General features: G+C 40.8%; 1 protein-coding gene across 1 annotated transcript in view; it reads left to right on the plus strand.

Annotated features, from left to right (window-relative positions):
- The first annotated feature begins 5,098 nt into the window (after positions 1–5,098).
- Positions 5,099–16,863, plus strand: part of LOC124021727 (extracellular serine/threonine protein kinase FAM20C-like) — an 89,014-nt gene continuing 77,249 nt past the window's right edge. The window contains 2 exon segments of the mRNA XM_046336848.1: positions 5,099–6,560; positions 12,625–12,806. Coding sequence (XP_046192804.1) covers positions 6,001–6,560; positions 12,625–12,806 — 742 coding nt within the window. The 5' untranslated portion in view covers positions 5,099–6,000.

Raw genomic sequence — 16,863 nt, forward strand, 5'->3', positions numbered from 1 at the left:
GTGTTGTATATTTAGCCAGTCAAAAGGCCTATAATTGGCAGATTGAATAAACTCCAAGGCACTTAAGCGGTTATTCATTTAATCCTCTTCCTCTGCTTGCATCCCAAATGGCACTCTATTCCCTACATAGTGCACTGATTTTGACCAGGGCCCTATGGAAGTAGAGCACTAGCGAACAGGGTGCCATTTGGGATGGAAATGCGAGCGCTTTAGGTGCCAGGCTAGCTCTTGCTGCAGCATGTAATAATTGCATGTTTTTTTTGCTGTCGTAATGAAATGTTTGTCTCATTTTCTCACAACAGATAGTTATTGTTATCATTCACTTTCAGAAGGAGGTATTCAAGTTGTTGATGCATACAGATGCAACAGCCATCACAATACATTCATATGCATTAATGAGATCCTTATATTAATGAGATCCAGTATTGAAGTCTTTAGGTTAAGTACAGAGATTAGGTATAGTGCCTATCATAGCCCATCATCTTCAGACAGTTAATCACAGACATACAAACAAACAGACAGACGGGGAGACTGGCCATCTGGCATTTTGGGCAAATGCCATGTGAGCTGGTCCATTTTAATCCAGTGGGCCTATCTAACTTGTTGTTTTTTTTTCACAAAATGATCTTTATTTGGCTAATAATGGTGTATAGGGTGATGTATTAAACATGCTAGGGCTAATTTTTGGTCCTAGTCCAATCCTGCAGACATACAGAGACACAGACACAGACACAGAGACACAGACACAGAGACACAGACACAGACACAGACACAGACACAGACACAGACACAGACACAGACACAGACACAGACACAGACACAGAGACACAGACACAGACACAGACACAGACACAGACACAGAGACACAGAGACACAGACACAGACACAGACACAGACACAGACACAGACACAGACACAGACACAGACACAGACACAGACACAGACACAGACACAGACACAGACACAGACACAGACACAGACACAGACACAGACACAGACACAGACACAGACACAGACACAGACACAGACACAGACACATAGACACAGACACAGAGACACAGACACAGACACAGACACAGACACAGACACAAAGACACAGAGGGGAGTGGGGACATGGGCTTGCCATTCCCAAAAAAGGAGTTATCTTGAACCTAAAAGGGTTAGGAGAACTCTTTGAAGAACTGTTTTTGTTTCCAGGTCGAACCCTTTTGGTTCCAGGTAGAACTCTTTCCACAGAGGAACCCAAGAGGGTTCTACCTGGAAACAAAAAGGGTTGTTTTTCCTGTTGGGACAGCTGAAGATGCCTTTTGGAACCCTTTTCTCTAAGAATGTGGCTTCATGTCATGGAGTATGGGTATGTGCAACTGCGCGTCAAGTGTATCCACCAAGTTAGACCAGCATGCTCCAGTGGTGTCTAGGCCTGCAGTTAATGTAGTCTAATGGACCAAGTCCACAAGGTTTCCTATATTATAGGCTTCAGAGCATCAGTGTCGACTGTGGGCCCGGCTCCATGAGGGGGAAAAGGGGGGCTTAGCCTTCTCATTTGAAACTTGAGCCCCTCAGTTTTAGTTTTATGTTGTTTCATAAAAACAGCAAAAAAGTTCAAATAATTGAATGAAAGGTTGGCGCAAAAACTGTATCTCCGCTGCCCAGCACCATGGACAGAGGGGCTGTGTGTAGGGGATAGGTTATGGAAAGCCACTGGGATGGTTTGGTATCACTTCTTTGGGTTTCCTAAAAAGTGGGGGGGAAACGCTTCTGATATGTGTTGGCTACTGGAAGTGAATAACGTGATACGCCTCTGCCTGTAATATTTGACTTTGATTCATAAGGGCGGGGTCAAGATAACCGCTGAAGCTGCTTCACCAAAGACAGTACAGTATGAAGATAGGCTCAAACTGCTTCTCCAATAGAAATAAATCCCTGATCATTCTTGTAGGCGATGTCATGGCGACATTGGCAAGCTAAGCTTATGTGCAAAAATACATAGTCGGGCCTAACAATCATCCCGCTCCGAACTGCACATTTTATAGGCCTTCAAATCAAAGGCATCAAACCAGAGGCCACTGCCAAGCCCAGCAGCTATGATGCTGCCTAGCTCCATCTAGCTACCCATGCAGAGCCCACCCATCCTTCCACAAGTGCCGCCAGGATGCTGGCTCCACAGCCCCCTCCGACTGTTCCTGACAATCTTGGAGCCCAAGTTAGCCTAGAATGCTACGCTAGTGGCCTAACCACCGGGTTTCTGTCCAAAAACGTTACTTTAATAGCAACGGGTTCATAGGAAGAGGGTGTCTGGGATATTCAGTTACTGCAGAATTCAATATAATTCCAATGCAAGAACCCAAATGACGCCCCTGTGTAGAGCTACATATTGGTGTTTCATCATAGAAATAGATACATTCTATGATGGTTTTCTTGGTGCCTATTGGTTTCAGTGATTGTAAACTATATGTCAGGGATTTCCTCCTCTTCTTCCGAAGAGGAGAGGCGAGAAGAATCGGAGGACCAATATGCGGCGTGGTAAGTGTCCATGGTTCTTTTAATATGTAAATGTACACATGAACACTACAAAACAATAAACATGGAAAACCTAAACAGTCCTATCTGGTGCAAAGACAGAGACAGGAACAATCACCCACCAACATACAGTGAAACCCAGGCTACTTAAGTATGATTCTCAATCAGAGACAACTAATGACACCGGCCTCTGATTGAGAACCATACTAGGCCGAAACATAGAAATACCCCAAAACATAGAAAAACAAAACATAGACTGCCCACCCAACTCACGCCCTGACCATACTAAATAATGACAAAACAAAGGAAATAAAGGTCAGAACGTGACACTATACCTGTTGGATGCGTGTTTATGGTAGGCTGGCATTGCTTCATTGACTACATGGATTGAATTTAATCCACAGAAGTGTATTGTACCATATCAAACGCGTAGCTTTACTCATGAGCAGCATGGTTTTCCATGTTTGAAGCGGGCCTATTCGCCTATTTGTTTAGCAAGATAGCTGTGCATGGTCACATGTCACTAGCCTGTAGGCTTTGTTTTTGTTATGTAGATCTCCATTTTGCCTTTTGTTTACTGCTAATGTAACTAGGCTAAATATATATTGAACAACAATATGAAGAAATCAGTCAATTAAAAAAAAACTCCTTAGGCCCTAATCTATGGATTTCACATAACTGAGGACACAGATATGTGTCTGTTGGTTACAGAAACCTAAAACAATGGATTTCACATAACTGAGGACACAGATATGTGTCTGTTGGTTACAGAAACCTAAAACAATGGATTTCACATAACTGAGGACACAGATATGTGTCTGTTGGTTACAGAAACCTAAAACAATGGATTTCACATAACTGAGGACACAGATATGTGTCTGTTGGTTACAGAAACCTAAAACAATGGATTTCACATAACTGAGGACACAGATATGTGTCTGTTGGTTACAGAAACCTAAAACAATGGATTTCACATAACTGAGGACACAGATATGTGTCTGTTGGTTACAGAAACCTAAAACAATGGATTTCACATAACTGAGGACACAGATATGTGTCTGTTGGTTACAGAAACCTAAAACAATGGATTTCACATAACTGAGGACACAGATATGTGTCTGTTGGTTACAGAAACCTAAAACAATGGATTTCACATAACTGAGGACACAGATATGTGTCTGTTGGTTACAGAAACCTAAAACAATAGATTTCACATAACTGAGGACACAGATATGTGTCTGTTGGTTACAGAAACCTAAAACAATGGATTTCACATAACTGAGGACACAGATATGTGTCTGTTGGTTACAGAAACCTAAAACAATAGGCATCACAATGGGCCTCAGGATCTCATCACAGTATTTTTGTGCATTCAAATTGCCAATCGATGAAATGCAATTGTGTTCGTTGTCCGTAGTTTATGCCTGCCCATACCATAACCCCACCGCTACCATGGGGCACTCTGTTCACAATGTTGACATCAGCAAATCGCTCGCCCACGAAACTCCATACACATGGTCTGAGGTTATGAGGCCAGTTGGACTTACTGCCAAATTCTCTAAAACGTTGTTGGAGGCGGCTTATGTTTGAGAAGTTAACATTCAATTATCTGCCAATTGCTCTGGTTGACATTCCTGCAGTCAGCAGGCCAATTGCACGCTCCCTCAAAGCATTCAACATCTGTGGCATTGTGTTGTGTGACAAAACTGCACATTTTAGAATGGCCTTTTATTGTCCTCAGCACAAGGTGCACCTGTGTAATGATCATGCTCTTCAATCAGCTTCTTGACATGCCACACCTGTCAGGCGGATTGTTTATCTTTGCAAAGAAGAAATGCTCACTAACAGGTATATAAACACATTTGTGAACAGAATATGAGATAAATAAGCTTATTGTGTGTATGAAACATTTCTGGGATATTATATTTCAGCTCATGAAACATGGGACCAACAGTTTACATGTTGTATTTATATATTTGTTCAGTGTAGATTGTGTCATTCCTTTATTTATCTGATATTTTGTTTTCTAGGCTTACTTGGTACTGTTCTGTTTTCATTCACTCGTTTGTATTGCAGTATTTTTGTTTGAATTTTGGTAAAACAGCTGTATGTATGGCTGCATTCACATAGGGTAAATCACCTATGACAAACAGCCTATCTATCTTGCAGCCTATTCATTACCAAAACGGCCTTGCTTTAGTGTGCAGGGCGCTTTCCATTGTACTGATACAGCGCAGCGGAGATAGGTTGGAGAGAAATATGTAGCCTGTCACTTCAAAAGCACTCAATCAATGATCTCGGATCCTCGACATTTGAATTTTATGTTTATTGTGGTATAGCGTGAAATAAGCCGAATTGAATATAATTCAAATGCAAGAACACCCCAAAAGTGTGCCCCTTCACCGATTTCAACTTCCCCCCTTATCCTGGCGCAGGGTCTGGTCGACTGCACAGTGGTACATAGCAGTATTGCGATTAGAAATAGAAGTCGCCCTCTTCTTGCGCTATGGAGAGTTGCAGCCAGGTTTACAGTATATCGTTCCAACACGCTTTCTGAAGCTCTCTCTCTTTTTATGTCACTATCGCTGTTTGCATGTAGACGCAGCCAATCTCTTCCCTATGACGCCGGCGAGGCTGGGCTCAGACGGGTTTGATCATAATATTTAACACACCCACCCAGTAAGAGCACGATATTAGTTCGACTGAGAAGTATAACAGCCACGGGACAAGTGGAAACGAAAATCTCTGCACCTGCCAAGCGGTGTAGCCTACTGGCTCTGCTGTTCCTTGAACGGAAAGACGGAGACGGGAGATTTATATTTTTGACAGGATCTGGCCTATGCTTGCATCCAGGTATCTTCAGCTGACAAAGCATCACATGTTTTTTAAAATCTCGTCGATGTTTTTGCGTTGCTTTTCTTTAACGCATTTTTTGTGCCTGTTGCTATTTCCAACAAGGACGATGGCTACATTTTTTAATCTGAAATTGAATAAAGACTGTCCCTCTGACTTTTAACAAAAATGACGATTGGACAGCATTGACACGTTTTTATGCTCATCATTGCATGTTCTGAGGATGGAACAGTGCTTTCGCAACGCAATTGTGCTAAAACACGTTTAAAATTCCCTAAACTATTCACTGCAATTACGATTAGATATTGTTTTGTGTCGTATTCAGAATAGCCACAGACCTATTTGCTTTAAGGTGCCTGCTCTCCGCAATGAGTCGGCATGTCCATCTGGCTGAATATGAATAATTCAGTCTTTTCTAAAAGACCAGCGCTCTGTGCGTAAACATGGAGTTTCTGATATAACACGGATTATGTTTGGAATGACCAGAAAAAATATCTAAATGATCTACATTGGGTTTTTGCTCCATATTTCACATGTACTATACTTTTTTATATATATCGGTGTTGTGCGCTGCTTTTATGGTTTAGTGATATAACAACAACTACTTAGAAGTGAATCCTGTACAAAATGATCAAGATGATACTGTTTCGTAAATTTCGAGTTTTGATACTCATGGTGTTTTTGGTGGCGTGCACCATGCACATTATGATAGACTTGCTCCCAAAACTAGAGAAGCGAGCGACGGGACCGGAAACCGGCAACGGTGGCTGCCAGTGCACTCACAACCCGAGCGAGGAGGCCGGGAGCTGGGGGAAGCAACGCGCTAGGTCGGTGGCGGAACCGGGCTGGCCTAACAAACACACGCTGAGAATCCTGCAAGATTTTAGCAACGAGCCGAGCTCAAACCTCACGTCCCATTCCCTGGAAAAAATCCCTGCAGCTGGGGAGAGAACGGAGTCTTTCAAACGAATGAAACAGTACGACGGGGCAGCGGATAACCAGAAGCCGCTCATCAGAGACGCCAGCGGGGGTAAGACCGTTGCTGCGCCCGGTATCTTCCGGCTACCGTCTCTGTTCGAGCATCCTTTATACAAGACGGACCTGCCGACCCTCACAGACGACGACACCTTGTTCAACGTCAATACTGACATCAGGTTATACCCGAAAGCAGCGGGGAATCAAGAATGGTAAGCTGGGGATAAAATGAATCAGGCGTATCACCTTATAAGAAATCAAGGTGACAGGTGTATAGTGCCATAAATGGATTATTACCCTCAAGCAACCGTTACTTACATTGACTTCCTCCCTGTCTTTGACTGTTTTAATTAAATGAATACAAAAGTGATATTAATAACTAATGGTCCACTTGTCCAGATACTTGAACTGAGCATCAGTCAGTGTATCTCAGCTTGCTATCCACTATAGCCCGTAGCTTAAAGGCTACATGACTATATACATGACTTATTGTCCAGACACTATTCATTGCACCTACTGCAAAGTGGTACTCCTGCATGCAAACCCATTCTTTATTCTCTACTGCTATCTCTCTCTCTATCCATCTATCTATCATCATTTCTCCTCACACTCTCTCCATTCTATGGGGATATCGTTAACTGGAAGACAACCCAATCTCTCTATTCAACTCTTCCTCTCCACCTCTACCGTTGTGTAGTGAATAAACTATCTATCCATCCTTTCTTTTGATCTGAACGGTGGTGGTCTTCTGAGCATCCCCCTGCCCTCTGTGCCTGTACTTACCTATTTTATTCTGCCGTGGTTTACTCTCATATCTAATGATCTCCTAAGCATGTGGGGGTAGGAATACTATTTTCATACTTATTGTGTTATTACAATGTAACAACTTAATTAAGAATAGTGAGTTTGGCCACAGACATGTGTCCTGTATTCAACCAACACTGTAGACATAGATGTTAGGTTATTTGATCTGTATTCAACCAACACTGTAGACATAGATGTTAGGTTATTTGATCTGTATTCAACCAACACTGTAGACATAGATGTTAGGTTATTTGATCTGTATTCAACCAACACTGTAGACATAGATGTTAGGTTATTTGATTTGTATTCAACCAACACTGTAGACATAGATGTTAGGTTATTTGATTTGTATTCAACCAACACTGTAGACATAGATGTTAGGTTATTTGATTTGTATTCAACCAACACTGTAGACATAGATGTTAGGTTATTTGATCTGTATTCAACCAACACTGTAGACATAGATGTTAGGTTATTTGATCTGTATTCAACCAACACTGTAGACATAGATGTTAGGTTATTTGATTTGTATTCAACCAACACTGTAGACATAGATGTTAGGTTATTTGATCTGTATTCAACCAACACTGTAGAATAGATGTTAGGTTATTTGATCTGTATTCAACCAACACTGTAGACATAGATGTTAGGTTATTTGATCTGTATTCAACCAACACTGTAGACATAGATGTTAGGTTATTTGATTTGTATTCAACCAACACTGTAGACATAGATGTTAGGTTATTTGATTTGTATTCAACCAACACTGTAGACATAGATGTTAGGTTATTTGATTTGTATTCAACCAACACTGTAGACATAGATGTTAGGTTATTTGATCTGTATTCAACCAACACTGTAGACATAGATGTTAGGTTATTTGATCTGTATTCAACCAACACTGTAGACATAGATGTTAGGTTATTTGATTTGTATTCAACCAACACTGTAGACATAGATGTTAGGTTATTTGATCTGTATTCAACCAACACTGTATTCAACCAACACTGTAGACATAGATGTTAGGTTATTTGATCTGTATTCAACCAACACTGTAGACATAGATGTTAGGTTATTTGATTTGTATTCAACCAACACTGTAGACATAGATGTTAGGTTATTTGATCTGTATTCAACCAACACTGTAGACATAGATGTTAGGTTATTTGATTTGTATTCAACCAACACTGTAGACATAGATGTTAGGTTATTTGATCTGTATTCAACCAACACTGTAGATATAGATGTTAGGTTATTTGATCTGTATTCAACCAACACTGTAGACATAGATGTTAGGTTATTTGATCTGTATTCAACCAACACTGTAGACATAGATGTTAGGTTATTTGATCTGTATTCAACCAACACTGTAGACATAGATGTTAGGTTATTTGATCTGTATTCAACCAACACTGTAGACATAGATGTTAGGTTATTTGATCTGTATTCAACCAACACTGTAGACATAGATGTTAGGTTATTTGATTTGTATTCAACCAACACTGTAGACATAGATGTTAGGTTATTTGATCTGTATTCAACCAACACTGTAGACATAGATGTTAGGTTATTTGATCTGTATTCAACCAACACTGTAGACATAGATGTTAGGTTATTTGATCTGTATTCAACCAACACTGTAGACATAGATGTTAGGTTATTTGATCTGTATTCAACCAACACTGTAGACATAGATGTTAGGTTATTTGATCTGTATTCAACCAACACTGTAGACATAGATGTTAGGTTATTTGATCTGTATTCAACCAACACTGTAGACATAGATGTTAGGTTATTTGATCTGTATTCAACCAACACTGTAGACATAGATGTTAGGTTATTTGATTTGTATTCAACCAACACTGTAAACATAGATGTTAGGTTATTTGATCTGTATTCAACCAACACTGTAGACATAGATGTTAGGTTATTTGATCTGTATTCAACCAACACTGTAGACATAGATGTTAGGTTATTTGATCTGTATTCAACCAACACTGTAGACATAGATGTTAGGTTATTTGATCTGTATTCAACCAACACTGTAGACATAGATGTTAGGTTATTTGATTTGTATTCAACCAACACTGTAGACATAGATGTTAGGTTATTTGATCTGTATTCAACCAAACTGTAGACATACCCACTGTAGACATAGATGTTAGGTTATTTGATCTGTATTCAACCAACACTGTAGACATAGATGTTAGGTTATTTGATCTGTATTCAACCAACACTGTAGACATAGATGTTGTTATTTGATCTGTATTCAACCAACACTGTAGACATAGATGTTAGGTTATTTGATCTGTATTCAACCAACACTGTAGACATAGATGTTAGGTTATTTGATCTGTATTCAACCAACACTGTAGACATAGATGTTAGGTTATTTGATCTGTATTCAACCAACACTGTAGACATAGATGTTAGGTTATTTGATTTGTATTCAACCAACACTGTAAACATAGATGTTAGGTTATTTGATCTGTATTCAACCAACACTGTAGACATAGATGTTAGGTTATTTGATCTGTATTCAACCAACACTGTAGACATAGATGTTAGGTTATTTGATCTGTATTCAACCAACACTGTAGACATAGATGTTAGGTTATTTGATTTGTATTCAACCAACACTGTAGACATAGATGTTAGGTTATTTGATTTGTATTAGACATAGATGTTAGGTTATTTGATTTGTATTCAACCAACACTGTAGACATAGATGTTAGGTTATTTGATTTGTATTCAACCAACACTGTAGACATAGATGTTAGGTTATTTGATCTGTATTCAACCAACACTGTAGACATAGATGTTAGGTTATTTGATCTGTATTCAACCAACACTGTAGACATAGATGTTAGGTTATTTGATTTGTACACTGTAGACATAGATGTTAGGTTATTTGATCTGTATTCAACCAACACTGTAGATATAGATGTTAGGTTATTTGATCTGTATTCAACCAACACTGTAGACATAGATGTTAGGTTATTTGATCTGTATTCAACCAACACTGTAGACATAGATGTTAGGTTATTTGATCTGTATTCAACCAACACTGTAGACATAGATGTTAGGTTATTTGATCTGTATTCAACCAACACTGTAGACATAGATGTTAGGTTATTTGATTTGTATTCAACCAACACTGTAGACATAGATGTTAGGTTATTTGATCTGTATTCAACCAACACTGTAGACATAGATGTTAGGTTATTTGATCTGTATTCAACCAACACTGTAGACATAGATGTTAGGTTATTTGATCTGTATTCAACCAACACTGTAGACATAGATGTTAGGTTATTTTTGATCTGTATTCAACCAACACTGTAGACATAGATGTTAGGTTATTTGATCTGTATTCAACCAACACTGTAGACATAGATGTTAGGTTATTTGATCTGTATTCAACCAACACTGTAGACATAGATGTTAGGTTATTTGATTTGTATTCAACCAACACTGTAGACATAGATGTTAGGTTATTTGATCTGTATTCAACCAACACTGTAGACATAGATGTTAGGTTATTTGATCTGTATTCAACCAACACTGTAGACATAGATGTTAGGTTATTTGATTTGTATTCAACCAACACTGTAAACATAGATGTTAGGTTATTTGATCTGTATTCAACCAACACTGTAGACATAGATGTTAGGTTATTTGATCTGTATTCAACCAACACTGTAGACATAGATGTTAGGTTATTTGATATTCAACCAACACTGTAGACATAGATGTTAGGTTATTTGATCTGTATTCAACCAACACTGTAGACATAGATGTTAGGTTATTTGATCTGTATTCAACCAACACTGTAGACATAGATGTTAGGTTATTTGATCTGTATTCAACCAACACTGTAGACATAGATGTTAGGTTATTTGATTTGTATTCAACCAACACTGTAGACATAGATGTTAGGTTATTTGATTTGTATTCAACCAACACTGTAGACATAGATGTTAGGTTATTTGATTTGTATTCAACCAACACTGTAGACATAGATGTTAGGTTATTTGATCTGTATTCAACCAACACTGTAGACATAGATGTTAGGTTATTTGATCTGTATTCAACCAACACTGTAGACATAGATGTTAGGTTATTTGATCTGTATTCAACCAACACTGTAGACATAGATGTTAGGTTATTTGATCTGTATTCAACCAACACTGTAGACATAGATGTTAGGTTATTTGATCTGTATTCAACCAACACTGTAGACATAGATGTTAGGTTATTTGATCTGTATTCAACCAACACTGTAGATATAGATGTTAGGTTATTTGATCTGTATTCAACCAACACTGTAGACATAGATGTTAGGTTATTTGATCTGTATTCAACCAACACTGTAGACATAGATGTTAGGTTATTTGATCTGTATTCAACCAACACTGTAGACATAGATGTTAGGTTATTTGATCTGTATTCAACCAACACTGTAGACATAGATGTTAGGTTATTTAGATGTAGACATAGATGTTAGGTTATTTGATCTGTATTCAACCAACACTGTAGATATAGATGTTAGGTTATTTGATCTGTATTCAACCAACACTGTAGACATAGATGTTAGGTTATTTGATCTGTATTCAGCCAACACTGTAGACATAGATGTTAGGTTATTTGATCTGTATTCAACCAACACTGTAGACATAGATGTTAGGTTATTTGATCTGTATTCAACCAACACTGTAGACATAGATGTTAGGTTATTTGATCTGGTTGTAGCTGATGTATGACTTCAATAACGATGCTGTTTATGTTCAATCATGTGTAAACAACATATTGATTGAATTTCAATGGTGAGTCTCTCCAATATATTTTATGACGATGTGATTGCCATATATGGTGGTTACATCATAAACATTGGCTTTAGGTTTGTTTAGCAAAATAGTGTTGTTTCTTACAGCACTATTTTACACCTTCATTAAGCGGCAGCTTCCTTGATATTGCATGTAGGACTCTACTTTGACGGCCGGTGTGATATTTGATTTAATTTGACTTAATGACATTTCTAAGGAAACTTTTTGATAACCTGGATACCATCATAAAAATCTGAAATCCATCCAATCCCAAAGCAGACCCTGTAACACACCCATTAATGCAGGAGAATACTGTGAGGCTTATGAACACACCTGAGGCTGGTGGGAGGAGCTACACACTGTAGGAGGACAGGATCATTGTAATGTCTGGAATGGAATCATTGGAACGGAGTCCAACACGTTGTTACCATGTGTCTGATGTGTTTGGTACCATTCCATTCATTCCATTCTAGCCATTACAATGAGCCCAACCTCCTATAGCTTCTCCCACTAGCCTCCTCTGCTGTAGCAGTCATCTTCGTTACCAAATCTGTAGCAGTGAATTAGACAATGCATTGACAGTTGAGCTCCTCTCCCCTTCTCCTTTCCTACAACTCATCCCTCGCTTCTGTTCTCCATCCACTAGGCACAATGAAGCTAACGTGGAAGAGGAGGAGTACCCCCCTACAGGGGAGGTGACAGCCGAGTCCTACCCCAACTGGCTTCGCTTCCACATCGGTATCAACCGCTACGAACTCTACTCCAGACACAACCCTGTCCTGGACTCCCTGCTCAAGGATCTGGTCACCCAGAGGATCACCAGTGTGGGTGAGTCTAGGATGAACTAGAATACCAAGAATACTGTGCAGTGCATCTCTGTGAGACTGTTGTGGAGGGAGGGAGGGAGGGAGGGAGGGAGGGGGAGGGAGGGAGGGAGGGAGGGAGGGGGAGGGAGGGAGGGGGGGAGGAGAGGAGGGAGGGAGGGAGGGAGGGAGGGAGGGGAGGGAGGGAGGGAGGGAGGGAGGGAGGGGAGGGAGGGAGGGAGGGAGGGAGGGAGGGGGAGGGAGGGAGGGAGGGAGGGAGGGAGGGAGGGAGGGAGGGAGGGAGGGAGGGAGGGAGGGAGGGAGGGAGGGAGAAAAAAACTATGATACACACATAGACACTTAAGTAAAGGCATTATATAGAAAGCCACATTTAATCAACATCCGGTGCTTTTGTCCCAATGCTGAGTTTCAATTAAATCCCCCTTCATTTTCACCTGAGGCCCTTGTTACAGATAGCAAATACATTCAGAGGAAGTAAAAAATAGATGAAAAACCATCAATCCTTCTGTGTCAAACAGTTTGGTTATGTAAAATAATCTTTCAGACCTCAAAGTAATCATACCGAGTGTTTAGGTGACATTATGTGGCTGTCGCAGGCTTGATGTGTCCACCTCTGTGACTGCTACTGTTCCCACTGGAGAGCTACAGCTGCAATGAAGCACTGCCTCCCTCGCTCAACAGTCTGAGGTCTGCCATATCATAGACCTGTGTGTGTGTAAGGGGCTCGGGGTGGCTGTGTGGGTGTGTGTGCCTGCATGCGAGGGATACATACGTGCACAGTCTCGTGTCTATGCTGATGTTTGTGTGCATGCAAAGACGAGGGCTAAAATAAGAACCGCTGCACCACGCCATTAAAGTTCCCACCAGCATTGATATTAGTTCCTCAATCACTCCTGGACAGGATGTAATCACTCGTGCTCCATGGCACCTCTTGTTCTAGGTGTGTGTCACACACTGTTTCCATTCCTCTGCCCATCAATCAACTGCATCTGCACTCAGAGATGGCCATATAAAACACTGTGTGTGGGAGGGAAGGAATGTGGGGGTTGTGGAGGAGTGTGTGTGTGTGTGTGTGTGTGTGTGTGTGTGTGTGTGTGTGTGTGTGTGTGTGTGTGTGTGTGTGTGTGTGTGTGTGTGTGTGTGTGTGTGTGTGTGTGTGTGTGTGTGTGTGTGTGTGTGTGTGTGTGTGTGTGTGTGTGTGTGGGGGAAGGAATGTGGGGGTTGTGGAGGAGTGTGTGTGTGTGTGTGTGGGGGAAGGAATGTGGGGGTTGTGGAGGAGTGTGTGTGTGTGTGTGTGTGTGTGTGTGTGTGTGTGTGTGTGTGTGTGTGTGTGTGTGTGTGTGTGTGTGTGTGTGTGTGTGTGTGTGTGTGTGTGTGTGTGTGTGTGTGTGTGTGTGTGTGTGTGTGCATACTGTACCTCCACACTGACAACAAAGGGTGCAGATATTGGGGAAAGTTTCCACTTCAGCATTTTTCCTGCTGATAATGTTTGGTTGAGCCTGTCTCTCTGTAAAGATGTGACCTTTTTCTCAGTGTGCAGAACATCTCATAACTCATACATCTACAGCAGCCCAGGTGTGTGTGTGTGCGTGTGTGTGCGTGTGTGTGTGACCATGCTTGTGTGTGTGCGCGTGTACGCCTGTGTGTGTGTTTGAGAGAGAGGGAGAGAGAGAGAAAGAGACAGAGAACGCATTCATCAATATGATACAGAAGTGTTCCACCGAGAGGGAGCTTTTGTAAAAAAAAAAAATACATTGTCATTCATGAATTCAGGGATGCTCAGATAAAGAGAGCACTATGGATGGCCATCATAACTGTTATGGAATGCATAGCAGTGCTCCTACTACAGGTGGCCGTGACTCACACTGTAGGCTACTCTATGCTAACACTGGCCTAGTTTCAATCCACTTGAACCATGAATCTCATTTGAATGTTTCATCAGGGATGACCTTTTTGAGTTTTGTCGATTAGATCAGCGCTTCCCAGCTGGTGCATCTCATCCAGTTCCTTTTGGATCGCGGGTCGCGGCTCATTATCAGTGTCCTAGTTACCCACAATGGTTTTGTTTGTGGGGGCGGGTCACAAGCAGTTTTCAAAAGCTTTATAAAGAGGCAGGTCACGGTGGCAAAGTGTTTAGACAACTAAAGGATTAATGTTAGATTATCTGATAGCACTATCAATATGACCCAGCAACCGGAAAATCTAATACATCTTGCCCTATAACAAAAGAGAGAAATGGTAAGAGAGAAAGACCTAGCTGGGAGAGAGAGAGTTTAAGAAAGACAGAGTTTAAGAGAGAAATACAGAGAAATAAAGCGAGATTGAGAGAGAAAGACAGAGAAATAGAAATAAAGTGAGTGTGAGAGCAAAGGAGAAAGAAAGAGTGAAAGAGGAGACTGCAGGGCTTGTTTACATTGTGGTTAGGCAGAGCTGCAGGGTTGTGTAATATGCTCAAGTTAATGCTCTGTAATATATGGACAAATCCCCTGAAAGCCTGTCCATTATGACAGAAACACAAGCCATTTAGACAGCCCCTCTCAGGCCTTTTGTTAGACAGATAATCAGGCAGAGTCTGGAGCGTGTCTGATTTAGCCGGGTCCACTCCCTCCGCGTGTAACGGAGCGACGGCGCGACGGCCAGATCTGAAGGGAAAGATGGGCGTACGTAATTGTACTGTTCTTTTCCACGGGCGGAGAGAGTTTTGGAGTTGGAAAACTTCTAGCCTCCTGGGTAGTCTGGAGTTTCCTAGTTACTGTACAGCCTAACCTGGTCCACCTCTAACAGGGTTATTGAGTCTTCTCTTTGCAATTGAGGAGAACCATGCATGGATTCAGCTGAAGTGTAGTAGCTACTGTTTCCTGGTAATAGTGTATTTGTACATCATAGGAATATGATCACTGAAGAGAGCTGAAGGCAATAGTTTGGTAAGACCTCCTATGAAGACATATTACTGTAAGTGCATTTACAACACTTCACAATGCTTCTAATGCATTATGAAGAGGGTGAAGAGGGTACTCACTAAGTGTTACCAATCGTTTGTATTAGGTACGTCAATGTTAAGAAAACACACAGACACACGGAAAAAGGTGTCACCCAGGTTATAGGTTTCGTCAACATCAAAGAGAGGATGGCATTGACGTTTCTCTAAAAGTAGGGTTTTTCTGCTTGCACGAACGGGCACACACACACACACACGCACATAGAAATCAGAACCATGAACAGCCACATCATATTTAGATTACGTTGATTGGACTAAATCGTTTTTGGTATCTTTTAGTTGTCACTGTATTAGACTAAGCAGAGGTGATTTGATGATGTTGAAATGTTGAAGTGTAAATGGTGCTGGAATAGTGGAGCTTCTGTTTTCTTTGTGACTTGCAGTAACTCTCTGTGGTTCTAAATCAATAGTTGTTTAGTGGTCCGAAAATGTCAGAAACATTAACTTGCTTGACCATTCTGTAGGTCATGTAACTGTTTGTTAAATGCAATGTGCTTTGTGGACTTGACTGGACAGAGGATGTTATCTGGTTTTGTGATGAAAGAAAGGTTTGGTTGAATTTATTCTGCCACTGTGTCTTCTTATTGTCTCGGTCTTTAGGCCTGTATATCACAGTGTCAAGGCATATGAACCTTCTGTAGCTCAGTTCGTAGAGCATGGCGCTTGTAACGCCAGGGTAGTGGGTTTGATTCCCGGGACCACCCATACATAGAATGTATGCACGCATGACTGTAAGTCGCTTTGGATAAAAGCGTCTGCTAAATGGCATATTATTATTATTATTATTTACACAATTATCACAACAGACAGGTTGTAATATAGCTCTTTGGAGGGAGGCTTGGGTTCCCCAATGATTTTACCTACACACTGCTACTGGACAGGTTGTAATATAGCTCTTTGGGGGGGGGCTTGGGTTCCCCAGTGATTTTACCTACACACTGCTACTGGACAGGTCGAGGAAGACAATGATTGCAAATTGATTCATATTTTGGGAATATTGAGTGTCTGTTGGCACGTCAGTTGAGTGTCAGTTGGGACATGGAGTACGCATCGTCTCAATGCT

The sequence above is a fragment of the Oncorhynchus gorbuscha genome, unplaced genomic scaffold, assembly GCF_021184085.1.
Source record: "Oncorhynchus gorbuscha isolate QuinsamMale2020 ecotype Even-year unplaced genomic scaffold, OgorEven_v1.0 Un_scaffold_1185, whole genome shotgun sequence".
Classification (NCBI taxonomy): Eukaryota; Metazoa; Chordata; class Actinopteri; order Salmoniformes; family Salmonidae; genus Oncorhynchus; species Oncorhynchus gorbuscha.